The sequence below is a fragment of the Chinchilla lanigera genome, unplaced genomic scaffold (assembly GCF_000276665.1).
Source record: "Chinchilla lanigera isolate Chin_1 unplaced genomic scaffold, ChiLan1.0 scaffold00126, whole genome shotgun sequence".
Lineage (NCBI taxonomy): Eukaryota > Metazoa > Chordata > Mammalia > Rodentia > Chinchillidae > Chinchilla > Chinchilla lanigera.
In genome coordinates, this window is record NW_004955527.1 from 1,703,287 (window position 1) to 1,720,220 (window position 16,934).

The 16,934-nt window shown below is 57.2% G+C and overlaps 1 protein-coding gene and 1 long non-coding RNA gene across 2 annotated transcripts in view; one reads left to right on the top strand and one right to left on the bottom strand.

The window, feature by feature from the left end:
- Window positions 1-1,244: 1,244 nt before the first annotated feature.
- Window positions 1,245-3,866, bottom strand: LOC106147205. The gene is made up of 3 exons (XR_001231975.1): window positions 3,194-3,866; window positions 2,859-3,042; window positions 1,245-2,147 (listed from the first exon to the last, which is right to left on the bottom strand). It is a non-coding gene; the product is annotated as an uncharacterized LOC106147205 (long non-coding RNA).
- A 2,154-nt stretch (window positions 3,867-6,020) lies between these two features.
- Window positions 6,021-16,934, top strand: part of Padi2 (peptidyl arginine deiminase, type II) — a 42,026-nt gene continuing 31,112 nt past the window's right edge. The window contains exons 1-2 of the mRNA XM_005409821.2: window positions 6,021-6,249; window positions 15,852-16,035. Of these exons, the coding sequence (XP_005409878.1) occupies window positions 6,158-6,249; window positions 15,852-16,035 (276 nt within the window). The 5' untranslated portion in view covers window positions 6,021-6,157. The remainder of the gene's footprint in view (window positions 6,250-15,851; window positions 16,036-16,934) is intronic.

Below are 16,934 nucleotides of genomic sequence, written 5' to 3' on the forward strand. Positions count from 1 at the left end.
TTTTTTGGTTTTTCTCTGGTACCGGGAACCGAACTCACGACCTTGCGCTTGCCAGGCAGGCGCTTTGCCGCTGAGCTAAATCCCCAGCCCCAAGACCCTGTCTCAAAAAGACAGAAAAACAAAAAACAAAAAACCATACATCTTCTTCATCCATTCATCAGTGGATGGACATCTGGCCTGTTTCCAAGATTTGGCTACTACAAACTGTGCTGCTACAAACGTGGGTGTGCATACATCGCTGTGGTATGATGCTTTTAATTCTTTTGGGAAGATACCAAGAAGGGGGATAGCAGCAATACATTTTCTTTTTCCAGTACACTACAGTGTCTTCTTGCCCTGAATCCCCCAGGAACAAGAGAATTTCACTTCACCAAGTATTTGTCTCCTATGCCCAGGCCCCAAGCTCTACCAGCAGAGATGATCAAAAACAAGATGGTCATGGTCCCTGCAGAAAGTCTGAAGAGGGGGCCAGGGATATAGCTCAGCAGCACAAGCACCTGCCTGGCAAGTGCAAGGTCCTGAGTTTGATTCTTGGTACCAAAAAAAAAAAAAAGAAAGAAAGAAAGTCTGAAGGAGGAACCAGCCTCTCCCAGAGAGCTACAGTGCAAGCCAGAAATGCCCACCTCATGTGCAACTTTAAATTTCCCAGCAGCCACGTCTTTTTAAAAATTAAAATAAGTAGGTAAAACTAATTTTAAGATATGTTTTATTTGGCCCAGAATGTCCAAGATATTCTTTAAACATGTAACCAATATCTATTTTTTTTTAATTACCATCTTGGGCTGTGAGCGTAGCTCAGTGGTAAAGCATTTGTCTAGCATGAGAAAAGTCCAGGGTTCCATCCCCAACACTGCGAAAATAAACAAAATGATCTTTTATCCTGCTAACTCTGAAATCTGTATGTATTTCACACACACCTATGGTATATCTTGATATGAATGGTGCCTGGTATTTAGTTAAATACCGAGCTAGATAAAGTTATGTAGATTTTTGTCAGTGTCATTAACATTTAATCAGTAGACACTGACTAGCGCAGCTTGCCCTCCAAATTGTGGGTGGGCCTCATCCTATCAGTTGACAGTCATAAGAGCAAGGACTGAAGTTTCTCAAAGAAGAAACAATTCTGCTTCAAAACCAATAGATAACCACCGGGGCATGGTGGTGCACGCCTATAATCCCAGTACTTGGGAGGCTGAGGCAGGAGGATTGTTGCAAGTTCAAGACCAGCCTGGACTACAAAGTGAGCTCAAGGCCAGCCTGAACTGCAAAAGACAAAAAACAAAACAAAACAAAGAGATCAATAGACAGAAATCCTGAGTTTTCAGCCTGCAGATATCAGACTCAAAAATGCAAGGTTCTTTTCCTGCTTCCAGTGACCCCTTGGGCTGAGGTCTGCAGCGATCTGCTGAGGACCTTCGGCACGTGAGGAGGGTTCCTCATGCCTTTTAAGCTGACTTGTGCGTACTGATTTGATGATAAGCTGCACCACCACGTGGCTCCTAACAAATCCATTGCCCCAGTGAATAACCTGCAGCTCCAGCCCCCAGAGCTTACGCTGGGCCATAGCCGCCCTGTCTCGCTTGTACGTCCTGACTTCTCTGACTTCATGTGTTTTCTAACTTTCTGTGTCATCGGGGTTTATGGACAACAATGAGGTGCTTTCTTTGAGACCTCAGTCCCATATGATTTGGTGCTTTTAGATTTTACTCTCCGCATCCAACCTGCTACATTCAAAAACGGTTTCCAGGGCTGGGGATTTAGCTCAGCGGCAAAGCGCCTGCCTGGAAAGCCCAAGGTTGTGAGTTCGATTCCTGGTACCGGAAGAAAAACAAACAAACAAAAAACGGTTTCCAATAAGCATTGTGATAAAGAGACGAGACTAAGCCATAAACTCAAAGGGTAGAGGCAGCTGTGCTCCCTGTCAGGTGAAATTGGAAACCTAGGCATCTGTCCAGGAGTCACCCTGAAGCAGTTGTCCCCTGTTGAGCCATAAAAATTCGACTTCTTCCTGCTACGCGGAGGGATTTACACTCTCAGCTCTGGGCCGTCCAGTGACCTCACCAACCCTGCTGCTTGAAGACTTCACTGCTTCTTGGACGTCGGCCAAGTGCCCTCGGGGATCATCTTTGACCATTTCCAACACGACCCTGTAAAACGAAAAACTTGCCGTTCTATCAGTATTTACGAAGTCTTTACATGGGAAAGGGGCTTCTCCAGATTTTTAATTGTAATAAAGGCAATTTTAAAGTACGAAGTTTTGCAATCCTTAATTAAAAAGAAAAAAGAATGCGATGTCCACTCTACCCGGATGTCTAGACCTCCGGCCCCACAGTCACGTGAGCCGATGCATTAAAATACATCTCTAGTCCTCCTCGCTCCCATCCTCCCAGAGGTGCAGGACCAGGCCGAGCCGAGCCGAGTCCTCAGCACGTCTGAGCGATGGGACACCCACTGTCCCTCCGGGGAAACGCCTTGCAGGGGGAGCTGAGCAGTACAAGTAGAATTAGTGCCCCTCCTTCACAGCTGGGCGGAGATGCCACCCAAGGGGCTGGGACCGGAGGGCAGGAGGGAGCGAAGCAGGACGTGGCATTGGGTGCTGCTCTCGAAGACAGCCCTGCAGGACCCCATGGGTGCGGAGGGCGCAGGCCCCGCTGCCCGGCCACTCCATCTCCTGCCAGAATCCCTGCCACGTCCGGCTCCCGCAGCAGCCAGCGCGATCATCCTAAAGCGCACATCGTGCCATCGCCCCATTCCAGAGTCCTTCTATGGCTCCCCACGACCTTAGGACAAAGCCCGAAAGCCTTTCACAGACTCCCCGGCTCTGTGTGCCCTGGCCACGCAGCCCGGCCGCCTCTCACATTGCACAGGCTTTGAAATGTTATCAAATAGCAGAGAACGTCAGAAGCCCCCTTCGCACAAGCTTCCAGGGACAGTCTCCGTGCATCTGTGAGACTTGGCGGGGCGCCGGGCCGGGATGCGCTGAGCAGAATACCGAGCACCATCTCATTGTTGTCTGTAATCCTGGGCTCTGCTCGTGTCTCCCTGCAGAGAAAGACACAGACAATCCCCAGCTAGAGGGTGAAAGAGTCAGGCTGACCACCCCCGCGCAAGGCTACCAAGTCCAAAGGCCCCACTCCCCTCCATCGGGCGATTTGACGCCTCTGCATGAACCGGGGGTGACAGCAGCACCCACCTCCTAGGGTTCTTGTGTGCTAAGACAGGAAAGCTGTCGGAGGCTCAGGAAGCACCGCCTCGGGGCAGGCCCTGCAGGCTCAGACTTCCGGTGATCTCATGGCCGGGTCCAGGGTGATCGTAAACTTTATCAGTTTTTCCACAATGACCAGGCATTGCTGTGCATTTCTTTCTTATCCCACTCTTGCATGCATGGTGAGTGTCCTCAAAGCAGGCCGCTGATGTTTGTGTCCACTCCAGCCAGGCTCCCCCGGGCCTGGCCCCGAGAGACCCCCACCCCCAGAAGGATCACGGCAGGAGACAGGACAGGGGACCCCACCCCCAACCCGGGAGCACTGGAGTTCTGGCCACCTGCTTGGCAGGGGCGGGAGCTGATGGGGGTGTGGGTCTGTCAGCACCAGGAACTGGCCCAAGCCAGGTCTGCCCTTTGCAGGCTTCCCGCAGAAGGTACCGTGCAATCCTTGTGGATTGCCAGGCGTCTGGGGGGGGGGCAGCGGGATCGGCTGAGATGCGTGCGACCTCCGGCCCTGAATCCAGCAACAGCTGTGACCACTTCAGCTATTTTAAAAACTTGAGCACCAGGAAACTGCTGGCCCATCTACCAGGCTCTGCGCCCAGCAGGGCGAGCCAGAGACAGAGCACAGCCGTGTGTGTGTGTGTGTGTGTGTGTGTGTGTGTGTGTGTGTGTGGCTGTGGGGGCTGGACTGTTTAAGGAGCAGGGGCTCCATTTCTGTATGTCGCCATCTCGTTTAACATCATGCTGACGTCAGGCTGACAGATGGGTCGTTCGCCTGCCCACAGCTGCCCAAGAGCAAGGCTGAAAGGCCCTGTCTTGCCCCTGCCACCAGCCCAATGGCCAGCAAGTCCCCACCCTGCTCTGCCGCTCTCAGGAGCTGTGCAACCCAGGTGACTTCTTTACCCCCTCTGTGCTCTGTCCTCATCTGTAGAGAGTGGGGTCACTGCAAGGTATAACACCCTGATCTTAATCCACATGACAAGCGCTGCCTGGAATCGCACAGCCCACAGAGGGGAACCAGGAGCACCCGCTGTTCCTCCACTGGGAGTCACTCTTTGCCTAATGTCACCACTGCACTGATCACGCCACAGCCTGCCTCCTCCGGGCTCAGTGTGGGCCAGTGATGCCCACCGCACCCCCTCAGGACCCCAGTGTCCCAGGAGTGAAGTGAACCAGGGGCATTCTATGTCCCCCAGAAAAATGAGCACCCTGGCATGTGTCCAGTATCTGCCACACAAAGTAAGGCCTCAAAAGGAACTAGGGACAGGGGGTGCCCGGGCCTGAGCCACCTCTGTGGGCCTCAGAACCAGCTCTGATTGGAGGATGCACCCATCAAGGCCACCAGCAGCCAATCAGAAGTCACCAGCCTGTGGTGCTGGAGGGGAGGCAGCCTGGACTTGGGCTCACCTTCCCCACCCGCCCTGGGAAGCAGCCAGGCTCCTCGTGCCTCCTAGTATGAGCCCCTGGGGAGAAGGTTGGGCTCAGGGGCTAGGTGTGCTTTAGGTCGGGCCACCTTGATTTTTAGTTTTATTAAGAATGTAGCGTGACTTTAAATTTATTCTTTATTTTTGGCAGTGATGGGGATCAAACCCAGGACCTGGTGCATGCTAAGCAACCACTCTACCACTGAGCCACACCCCTGCCCAGCTCTGCTCAGGTGCACCCCTTCCTGGGACCCCCAAGGCCCTCCCAAACAGCTTGGCCCACCCGTCCTCCTGGTCCCCCACCGAGAAAGACCCCTCCCTCACTGGGCCTGGGTCAGAAGGGGTGGGGGTTGGGGAAGGGTGACTCATTCCCCCACTGAATGTCACCCGCGCATCTGTGTCCACAGAATATGGGCTGACCTGCACAGCAGCACTCCCCCCGGCGGCTTGGCCCAGGCCCAGGGCCCTAATCTCCGCCCTCTCCTTGTCCCCTCAACTGGCACAGCCCGTCAGTCACCAGGTGCTACCCAGATCTCAGCCCATAAACACTGGTCAGATCAATCCCCTCCTCCGCAGCCCTCTCACGCTTCCCTCGGGGTCTGTGCAGCCTGCCTCCTCGCCAGGGCGGGGAAGGCAGCCAATGGCTCATTGTCCTTCTCCCCAGGAATCATCCAGGGCTCCCACCCTCCACCCACCCATGCCCACTCTGGCATTCGGCTCGGCCCTGTCAGCTGCTGACTTCCCCACTCCAAGCCCAAGGCCCAGTTCCCCTATGGCAATGTCCATCTGATGGGGAGGGCAGGCCTACCAGGCTGCGTCCTCCTTCCTGGCTTTGGTCAGGAGGCTGCCTGTCCTCCTCCTGAGTCTGCAAACGCCTCGGTCAAGAAGGCTGAGGCAGCCTGGTGGGGTGGTGCATACCTGTAATCCAATCACTCTAGGAGGCTGAGGCAGGAGGATCACAAGTTGTAGCCCTGTCTGAGCACGAGGCATCTTGGTCATTCAGCAAGACCATATCTCAAAATTTTTAAATTTGAAAGGGTTGGGCATGTAGCTCAGTGCAAAGGATCTAAATTCAATCCTCAGTACAGGAATAAAAGAGCTCAGGGGTCCTCTCCTCTGACAAGCCTTCCTGGACCCCAAATTTGGTTAGGGCACCCCCTCTGCACTCTCACCAACTCCTGTTCTGTCCCTCTGGCAGTTCCACCTTGCATTTTCTGACCCACTAAGCTGGGGGGATCTGGAGGGAGACGGGAATGAAAGAAAGATCAAGCCAAACGTGGAAAGGACCGCCTACTTGCTGACCTCAACGGGATCACAGCAAAGGGGTGGGGCGACCTGCGGGCGGGGCCATACTGGGCCCAATGGGAGAGGAGCCCGGAGGACGACACGCCCCCCGGCGGCGGGATAAGGCAGCTAGCGGGGTCCCGGCGGACGCAGGCTGCCGCAGAGGGCTCACCTGCAACAGGTGCTGGGACGGCCCTGCACGAGACGCGCGGGTACCAGGCGGGGCACTGCTGGTGGGAGGATGCTGCGCGAACGGACGGTGCGGCTGCAGTTCGGGACCCGCGTCGAGGCGGTGTACGTGCTGGGCACGCAGCTCTGGACCGATGTCTACAGGTGAGCTGGGCCACCGCGTCCACCCAGAGACCCCTCCGACCACAGCGCTCGGCTACAAATCCCGAGACCGCCCGCTCCCCCTACTCGGGGACGCGGACAGCCTGACTTCAACCCCTGCAGCCCCTCAACGTGAGGCTCCCAGAAATCCTAGGAACCTCACCCAGAAACCTGGCAGCCCCAAACCTTCTGCCCGCTTTTCTGAAATCCCCAGCCCCGCCCGGACACTCTGACGCCGCCCTCACGACCCCTCTGCAAGACGCTGCACTTCCCCCCAGCCTCCCCACCCTCTGGCCCTCTCCACCCCCATTCCCAGGGCGCCTCAGCACCCTCAGCTTCTCCACCGCCCACTCCCCGTTCACTTCCCTTCAGCCTTCCTGACTCGGCCCACCCCAGCCCAGCCCCTGCTTCCCACTAGGGAACCCCCTGAGGTTTGCTGGGCTGGGGCCGGACCAGACCACGGGGAGCTGCCCGAGGGCAGAGTCTGGCTCCTGGGGTGGTTAAGGTTCCAATTTCACCCTCCGGGGCTGTGGGTGGCTGTCTGTCCCCGGGCACTGCCCATGAGCTCCGTGTCCCCGAATGCCTTCCCGGACTTCACTTTGGGGTCAGAGAGAGACCACCTTCCCCGGGCTGAGGGCCTGAGAGTCTGGGTGCAGGGGGAGGGGCTTCGCAGCACCCTTGATCCCAGGATCCTGTCCCCTTCCTGCCTCTCTGTCCACTAGCAGGGATAGGGTAGGACCCCAAGGACAAGGGGTGCAGCGGCCCAGCCCCACTGCGGTCGGGACAGGGCCTGGGGAAGGCGTGGCCAGCAGGGTGAAGGGTGGATCACGCTGGGGTTTCACCCACAGCCTCTATAACAAGCACCTGACCTGTTCCTTGTGGCTGGGGGGAGGGTTCAGTGCCCGCACCCGGGACTTGGAGGTGGGACCTGTGATCTTCGGTTCCCAGGCCTCTCTGTGCCTTATCGCTCTGCATTCTGCCTCCTGGAGCACCTGCTCTCCCAGGCCCCCAGCAAAGCCCACCCATGTCTCACCCACACCCTCCCCAGCACCTTTGTTCCTTCCATCCCTGTGGCCCTGGCTGTCCTGGCCACCTGCCTAGCCCCCCTGCCACCTCCACAGCAGGTGCCCACGTCGCTGACCCCCGTCCAGCCCCAGGACCTCTCTCTGCAGCTCGGCCCCTGGCCTGAGTCTCAGCTTGTGCCTGGGCCTCAGCGGTTCCGGGTGTGAACCTCAGGCCGGGTGGTCACTGCGCGTCCCAGCAGAGCAGGCGAGTGAGGTCCTGGCACCAGTGGCTCTGAGAGCTCCCTCCCAGCTCTGAGCTGGGCACTGCCAGGGAATGAGCTGGGAGCCAGGCGCTCTGGTCTCTGAGCCACAGCTGTCACCAAACCCGCCTGTTTGTTTGCCGGGACACTTTTGGTGTTGCCTGGAAGGCTGGCAAGGTGGCCCAGTGGGGGCGGGGAGCAAAGAGGGGGCTGTGCTCTGCTCCTGGCCCTGCACAGAGACGCGCAGGCCAGTAGGGGGGGCGCATGGTCACAGGATCCAGACCCCCGCCCGCTCCTGAGGTCCTCCCCAGCCCAGGGCGGCACGCAGCTAGGCCACCACTGTCCCAGGAACTCAAACGCAGGCCCCACTGTCACTGTCAGTGTTCTGAGAGTCCACATTTTCTTAAAAGTTAAAATAAATAGGTACAATTCGTTTTCATAATACACTTTATTTAGCCCGGTATATCCCAATATGTAACGAATATGCAGATTATTAATGAGATCGTTTACTTTCTTGTTTCATGCTAAGTGTTTGAAACCCAGCGTGTTACACTTATAACGCAGCTAGAAGCACACAGGGCTCAGTGCGCACACTCACAGCCACGTGAGCTGGTGGCTGCCGTCCAGGTCACACCGCGAGTCTGGAGCAGCGCTGCTTCTCTGTCTCTGTGTCTCTGTCTCTGTCTCTGTCTCTGTCTCTCTCTCTCTCTCTCTGTTTTTTGAAACAAGGTCTTGCTATGTACCCCAGGCTGGCCTTGAGCTCGCCGTGATCTTCCTGCCTCAGCCTCCTGAGTGCTGGGATTACAGACGTGCGCCTCCGTGCCCAGTTTGGAGCAGGGTTTCTCAGCCTCCGCCCTATTGCACTTGAGGCCAGAAAAGCCTTGTGGAGGGCACAGTCCTGTATGTCGTAGGATATTTAGAGGCACCCCCGGCCTCTGCTCACCAGATGCCTATAGCAGTGCCCCAGTTGTGACAACCAAAAACATCGTCAGGCAGTGCCAGTGTCCCCCACCCCCTACCGCAAGGGAGCACATCCCCCGCTCCCCCTGCACCCCGCTGGCAGGCTGGGGGAAGGCAGCCTCCTCTAGGAGCAAGGCTGCCCTTGCCGCTGTGTCTTTTCTGGTACCTGCAGGGACAAGAGGGCCCGCTGGGATGATGACAGCAGGAGGCACTGTGAGCATCTCTCTTCCTCCTGCCACAGGCCTGCAGCCTGCTGTGACCGTCCCGTTCGGTAGCCGGGAAAGCGAGCTTCAGAGAGACCAAGCATTTGCCCAGTGGCACCCAAGTCCGGGTCCAACTCAGGGCTCAGGCTCTTGTTCTCCACTCCCCTCTGTGAGGCCCGAAAGCCAGCAGGGTGAGCTGGGTGGCCCTGTCCACTGCCCACCCCTCCCCAAGCAGCCCTGCCCTCCCCTCCCGCCCAGTCCTCCCGGCCCCAAGAAGCTGGCGGGGCAGTGCAGAGAGGCAGGATTTGCGATCACCCACACTGAGTTTCTGTCCACTTGCCGTGTGGCCCCAAACACTTCCCTATACCTCTATGAGCTTCCACTGACCCAACTGCGGGTCAACTGGATAACACAAACCAGGAGCTTTTGCCAGTGGAAGCTGGACCATGGCCATGGTGATGAATAGTCAGCCACTTTGCACCCTGCAAAGGGTCATCCAGGCCGCCATAGGAAGGGGTACTCTGGGCCACCCATCCTCTCCCAGCAAAATAGGTCCCTTCAGGGACATTTGCCCTGACCTAGCCACATTCTGACGACGAATCTCCAGTAAGCTCTGAGTCAATGCACAGGAAGAAGGAAGTAGGATCTTTCCCTAGAGAATGTACTTTGTGGTTGTTGTGGAAGAGACCTGCTGATGCCCTCTGCATTCCCAGTGTACTTATCCTAGGTCTGGTGTGGGACACCCTGCCTGCACACTCTCCCCGTGGACCCTTTAGCGGGCAGTTGCTGCTCCCGTGGATGTCAGCAGGTGGCGGGTAGGGGTGGCTCTTTTCCCCTTCCTGGCATTCCCCAAGGCAGAGGCTGACTGGCCATGTCCCCTTAGGGCACTCTCGGGCAGAAGGCAGGAGAGGGGACAGGGTGGAGTTCCTAGAGCAGGGCTCCGGAAAAGCTCGGCAGACGGGGGCTAAGGCACCTGCCTTAGGGAAGAGCTTGGAGAACTTAAATTCTTCTCCATTCCCTCCCAGACTGTCTCTGTCTCTCCGTTGGTGTGAGTACTGGGGATTTATATACTTTATGTCTTTTTGAGACAGGGTTTCACTGTGCAGTTCAGGCTGGCCTTGAACTCACTTTGTAGCCCAAGCCGGCCTCAAACTCACAGCGATTCTCCTGCCTCAGCCTCCTGAGTGCTGGGATTATGGGTGTGCGCCACCACACCCAGCAGGATTTATCTATTTTTAAAAGTATCATTAGGACCAAGGCCAGGAGGGTCTGAGTCCAACTGGCCGCAGTGGGCACTCGGGGTGCCAGAGGCTCCCCTCCCCACCTCTCACCAGTCCATCCCCTAGCTGTTCACCGCACACACCCCATTCTGGCACGATGGGTGCTACTTGCCCTTGAAGGCACCAAGCTCATTCCCATCCCAGGGCTTTTGCACGTGCTGCTTCTGGTGCCCGGTTCAACCAGTCAAGACTCGGCTCAAATGTCACATCCTCCAAGCAGCCTTCTTGGTCTGCCCCTATGCCCGCGTGCCCTGCTCTGAGCCCCAGGCGCTCTCGGTGGTCTTTTTAAGAATTATTATTAATTTACTTAATGTACCAGCTAACACGTACTGAATACTTCTTAGGAACCTGGCAGCCGTCTTAACACTGCATGTTCTTCACACACTCACTTATAACTTACAGGCATTTGAACCTCATAGCAAGGCTGTGATGTAGTACGATCATTGCCCCCTGCCTGTTGGGGGCAGGTATACAGCAGCGCTGGTTCAACATGGCGCAGCTGGTGAGTGGTGGGAGGAGCCCGGGCCCCGCCCTTGCTGGGAGCCGCGTGTCAGCGCCCCGCACCCCTTGCACACGCTCGTCTTTGAGCCTTGAAGGGCTCCAGGTGGAGTGAAGGCATGAATGGATGTGGCTGGTGCCTAGGGCCCCGCCGGGTGTGGCAAGGCATAGACACAGCTGGATGGGCCCCGGGAAGGTCAAGGGCGTGTGGCCGAGCCTGGCCAGCAGTGCTTGCCCCTGGGAGAATGTCGCAGTGGGGCACTGAGCCCAGGTCAGGTGGCCTCATAAATTAGAACAACACCTAAAGTCCTCAACCCTGAGCGGCTGGCCCTGCCAGGAACTGCCCGGGCTCCGGTTTCAGGCTGGAGAGGACCTGGCAGCCTGCGTGCCAAGCCCATATTCCCAACATAGCTGGTGTCCCCGAGGGCCCTGAGGCTCACCCACTGCCCACCCCCAGCTGGCCTGCATGCCCACTGACCGTCAGGGGAAGCCATGCTCCTGTCCAGGGTAGCTGACCTCAGTCATTCGCCGACGGGCCCAGCAGAGGAAGGCTGGGATGGTTCTGGCCGATGGCATCAGGGAAGACTTCCGCAGAGGAGCCAATGAGCTGGGCCTTGAGAGAGGGGCAGGGTTCAGAGTGAGACTGAGAACTGCCCCGGGGGAGGAGGACACAGGTGGCGAGGAAGCTGGGCCACGTGGCTGTAGAAAGAGCGATGTTTCAGCGGCCTGGAGAGGAAGGCTGGAGCTCAGAGAGGCTGCTGCGGCTACCAGCGCAGAAGGGGGCCGGCAGCAGGCAGACGCAGGCTGTGCCTCGCCAATCCATGCCCAGCCTCAGGGCTCTGGCCGCCACCGTACTGAGCGCCAGAGGTGAGGCCTGGACTGTGATCTCCCCAGCCCGGGCCCTGCCTCCCCCCTCCACTGTTCTTGAGGGTGCTCGCCATGGTTGGCGTGCCAGGCTGGCACCCACAACTCCCCAGCCAACTCCTCCAAAGCCCCAAGGCCAGGCTGTCACGTCCAGGCTGCCAGGAGCTGGGCTCACCCCAGGGATGGGCCCCGGCTGGTGTTAATGAGGTCCAGCCAGGTGGAACAGCCGAGAGAGCCAGCGCCAACCAGGAGCAGGTGTGTCCCGCTGCCCAGCCCCAAGGAGCCAAGCCAGTGACCTTCCCCACTGACGAGCGAAGACCAGAGGGGCTTGGCAGGTATCCTTTGCTTGACACTAGCCTCCTGGCCATTTCTGTTTCCATGGCCACCATCCAGTCCCAAGCTGCCGCCATTGCCCACCTGGGCACCTGCAGTCACTGCTCACTGGTCCCTCTCTTCCAGTGATGGCGAACCTTTAGCACTTACCATGATAACAAACAGCCGGCTACAGCACATGTGCCATCGGTTCGCCACCACTACTCTATTCCCTCTTCTGCAGCCCTGCCCCCATGCACGCTGGGCGAGCGGTCTGCAGCGTCAGTGACACACCTGCTCTGCTCCGCGGCCTGCAGGGACTTCCTGGCTCCCACGAGATCTGTGCCACCTCTTCTCCCTCCGTGCCCCTGCCCCTCGCTCACAAATCAGCCAGTGTGCCAGACTGTGCCCACCTTGCCCATCACCCCGGCTGCCCTGTTGCTTGGAAACCTCCTCCCTCTGTCCAGTTCGGTGGTTCTCAAACGGTGCTCCGGGCGCCAGCAGCATCCGCAGCATCAGATTGTTAGAAATGTGGTTTCCCGGGCTCCACCCAGACGTGAGTCAGAACTGCGGGCATGGCCCCAGCAACCTGTCTTTCGACAGGCCCTTGTGTGCATTTAAATGCGAGGTCTTCTGGCTTCATTCATTCTTTTCAATATACACATAGTGCATGTTAATTTTATGAAGTATTGGGCTCCACTGTGGCACTTTTACACCTGTGTATATTTGAATCCTATTCATCTTCCATTGCCCTCCCTTACACCCCGCTTCCCATCCCCCTTAATTCTTTAAAACTTAGACCCCAGCTCAAATGGCACTTCCTAAAGGACTGTCTCCTTCAGCTCAATTCACACATGTCCTTGTGTGATTTCCTGAAAGTCTTCTCTCACTAGAATACATGCTCTGTGGGCCTGGGGAATGGTAACTTTTTCACCTGTTGGCCCGCCACCTAGAACAGTGCCTGGCGGGTCCTAGGCGGCCGTAGCATGGGGACTGAGTGAGCAAGGGCCGGGGATATAGCTCAGCGGCACAAGCGCCTGTCTGGCAAGCGCAGGGTCCTGAGTTTGATTCCCGGTACCAAAAAAAAAAGAAGAAGGACGGAGTGAGCAAGGCTTCCCCTTACAGCCCTTCCTCCCGCCCCTTCCTGTGCTTGCTGTCCATCAGATACCAAAACTAAGCAAGGAAGGAGCCAACTGCCCCAGAGGAAAGTAAACACGGGCGCGAACCCGCGGAGTTGGGTCTTGGGGAGAAGTGCGCATGAGCCGGGAAAAGCGGCACGGTCAGGGAAAAGCCTCTCCGGTGGAAGGAGCGGCAGGTTCCAAACGGAGCCATGCAGGGACTTTAGTGGGTGGCAGGAGTGGCAGAAAACAAGGCTGGACGGTCGGGAAAAGCGCTTCCGGCTGAGCTCCAGGCTGAAGAGTTATTTCTGACCTGATTTCTACCTTTTTAAGAATCACTGTGGTAGCATAGCTTGGAAAGCCAAGAGGGTCGGGCTCACTCGTGCGTTTATTCCCAAAGCACGCACAGAGCGGGGCCAGCTCCCAGGGCCGGGCCGCGGTGTGGATGTTGTGCAGGGACCGCCGTCTGTTCTGTCTACCTCTCTCTGGCCCCGCTCCTTTCCTCCGTGCTGCCCCGGCCTCCCTGCGGCCCCCAGGGGCCACAGCTGCTCTCGGCTTGCTGCAGGGGCGCCCATCCGAGAGGAGCTTCCTGGGGAGGGAGGCAGCCAACAGGATCTTCCGGGGACAATGGCACCTTTGTTGCTTCTGCCAGGGCCACTGCTCCAAGAATAGCTGTTTGCTCGGCTCAGCTCAGAGCAGGGCCTGCGCTGGGTTGTAGGAGGGCGTGGGACTCCGGGGCTCTGATGTGGCCGGCTGCTAAGGCCCCGGACCCTCTGGGGCCTGCTCCGGTTTCTCTCTGGCCCAGAGGAATGAAGGCAGGCAGGAAGCATCAGCATAGTAACCAAGGCGGGGTACTAAGGACTCATCCCTTTGTGTGAGATTGTAAAGCACCAACAGAACTGTGTGCAGAAGCTCAGAATGCGAAGCAATGGTGGCTCCTTATAGGCGGGCGGGGATCCAGCAGAGAGGCCCAGTGCTCCGCAGAGCTTCCCCCAACCCCTGATTCAAGACCCCTCAGCCAGGCCACGGCGAAGCAGGGCTCAGACCTAGTTCCCCCACACCTGGCCCCCAGCTCCAGGACTTTTGCCTGGATGTGCCTCTGCTACTAATGGGGTGATTGGGGGCAGTTGGCCATGGCCAAGGAGCATCCAGCCTCTGCTCAGCCCAGTGTCCCCTAGGGATGAGGACTTTGGAAGGGGGCAGGGAGACAAGGACAGAATGGAGTGGAGCTTCTGTTTTGAGCTCTTCTGCCAATACCAGGCAGGAATGGGCTGCTGGGCCCTGCTCAGTGTCTCTTCCGGTGCCCAGAACCAGGCTCTCAGCCAGTGGCCCCTGCATTGTCCTGCTTTTTATGTGTCATTATTTTTCCCTTGTGGTGGTAGGGATGGAACCAAGGGCCTCGTGTGTGCTCGGCAAGCGCTGTACCTCTGAGCTACGTCCTCAGCCCCAGACTGTGGCCAGGGTCAGAAAGATGCTGCCCAGCAGCTGTGACCAACTGATACCTACAGCCCTGGCCACCCCAGGGCTCTAACCACTGGACCGCACTGCTGAACATCCAGACCAAGGCCTCTCAAAGTGTGACCCTTCCACTAGCAGCATCAACAGTTCCTGGAAACAGGAGAGCAGGCAGATTCTTGGGCCCCACCATGGCTAACCTCAAAGACCAGACAAACCTGTCCTGGTCACATGGCCACTAGTCCCTGCCTTACCTCGGCTTCCCAGGCAGACTCTCCAGGGTCAGGATCTGCACGTGTGCAGCCTTCATAATGCACCCTGAAGGTTCAGAGAGCATCCCTGCTGTTCTGAAGCCCATCAGAGCCAAGATTCTGGAAGCCAGATGACAGATTCACCCCCGGGCCAGTGTCTGAGTCACAAATCCCACAAGAATCCCTCCCAGATCCCTCTGAGCCCTCTGAGCCCTCTGAGGCCTTTGGGAGCCCTCAAACCAAGCACTGAATTTAGCAAAACTGTCAGCCCTTGGCGCCCTCCCCTCCCCCCAGGTCCCTATCACCTCCTCTGAAGCCAGCGTCTTAGTCACCTCGGGTGACCGAAAGCAAACACCACAGGCTGTGGATTTTCTCACAGTTCTGGAGACTGGAAGCACATGCTGAAGAGGGACACCTGCCTTGCTCACAGGTGGCCCCCTTGTCACTGGGGACCTTCCGTCAGTGTGCAGGAGTGTGTGGGGGGAGACAGAGAGAGAGAGAGAGAGAGAGAGAGAGAGCACACTCCTGAGGAAGTCACCAGTCCTATTGGGCTAGAACCTCACCCGGTGATTTCCTGCGACCTTAATCACCTCCTGAAATCCCCATCTCCCAACACCACCAGACTGGGACTAAGGCTGCAACAGGTGGATTTGGGGATCACCAACACTCAGCCCATAGCAACCCCATGGAGCCCCTAAATTCTCCACCTTGAAGTCTGGTGCTTTTCAGGATCCCCAGAGTATTCTCTATCAGTGGAAAACCATCCTAAGCCCCAAGGAATGCAGAATCCAGGCTAAGAACATCATGGCGGGCGGAGGGGATCCTGCGACAGAGACGCCCACCCTGCCTCTGAGGACCGGAGTTCCAGGCTCCATCCTTGTGAGAACTCAGCCCCTTGCTCAGCGACACTCAGTGAGGGGGCACCCTTGGGGTTCTGTCTGTTGCTGGAGCAAATTTGTGCCTCTGTGTGGGTCCCAGCCATCCAACCCTGCAGTCCCCATGCGCTCCCAAAGTGGGTTGCAGAAGCAGCCGGTGACCAGAGGTGGAGGATCTTCATTCAGAACTCAGGCCCTGGGGCTGGGGATGGAGCTCAGTGGCAGAGCATTTGCCTGCCATGCATGAGGCCCTAGGCTCTAGTCCCAGCACCTCAAAAACAGTGAAGAATTCATGTCTCTCAGCCTACGCTGAAAAACTCTGACTCAGTAGGGGAAGACTGGCCCAGGAACCTGTGCCCTTGGCGAGTGTGCTCTACTACTACCATGCTAGGTCCTTTGTCCCCAGGACAAGATGACCCAGGAGGCCCTTGAGCCTTGTCCTTCTTGCCCCTCCAAAAGTCTCCTGACTCCCCATGTTCCACCTACCCCGGGGCTCCCCTGACCCTCTGTCCTGTCTCCCTGCAGCGCGGCCCCAGCCGGGGCCACAACCTTCAGCCTGAAGCACTCCGAGCACGTGCAGGTGGAGGTGGTGCGTGACGGGGAGGCTGAGGAGGTGGCCACCAACGGCAAACAGCGCTGGGCCCTCTCGCCCAGCACCACGCTGAGGCTCACCATGAGCCAGGCAAGCACCGAGGCCAGCAGCGACAAGGTACCGCGGCAGGGAAGTCCTGCTCCTGGACGGCGGGATCCCAGGGCCACGCTGGGATAGGAGCAGAATAGAACGGCCCTGTCCTAGAATGAGAGCTGAGTGTTTTTTTCTTTTTTTTTTTTTTTTTTTTTTTCCAGTTTTCTAATAACATCAGAAAAGAAAAAGGTGAAACTGGCTAGGCAAAATGGAATACACCTGTAACCCCAGCCCTCTAGGAGGCTGAGGCAGGAGGGTCACAACTTTGACCCCAGCCCCAAGGACTTAGTGAGACCCTGTCTCAAAATGAAAAATAAAAAGGGCTGGAGTGCAGCTCAGTGCAAAGACCCTGGGTTCAACCCTCAGTACTATGTACACACACAAAGAGGTGAATTTTCCTAATATATTCTACTTAAGCCCATACATCAAGTTATCATTTTAATATGTTTTAAATTTTTAAAAAATAATAAGATAGTTTATATTCTTTTTGTGTACATAAACTAAATTCACACCCACACAAGTCCCGGAGGGTATTAGTCACATCTCAGGAGCTCGGTGGCCCGGGCCAGCAGCTGCTGTGTTGGACCGGGAGTGATGGCTTTCTTGGGTCAAAGCGTGGATGGCGAGGGATGGGAAGGGGAAGCGTGGACGCTCAGAGCCATAGAATTCTTGGGGATTCAGCCCCAGCACCCTGGGTCTCACTGTCTGCAAAAGGGGGTGCGGAGCACTCAAGGGGCGAAGCGATTGCCCCATGGGGAAGCCGGGACCAACACTGCTTGCTCCCTGCTCCTTGGCGGTGATGACTGGACTGCACCCAAAGAAAACAGCCTCGGCCCTGTCCCCTGGGAGCGGAGCACTCGAGGCAGATGTGGGGCTTAGCGGGATGGAGCCCCCTTCAGGGCAGCGGAGAGTGCTCGGGGGCA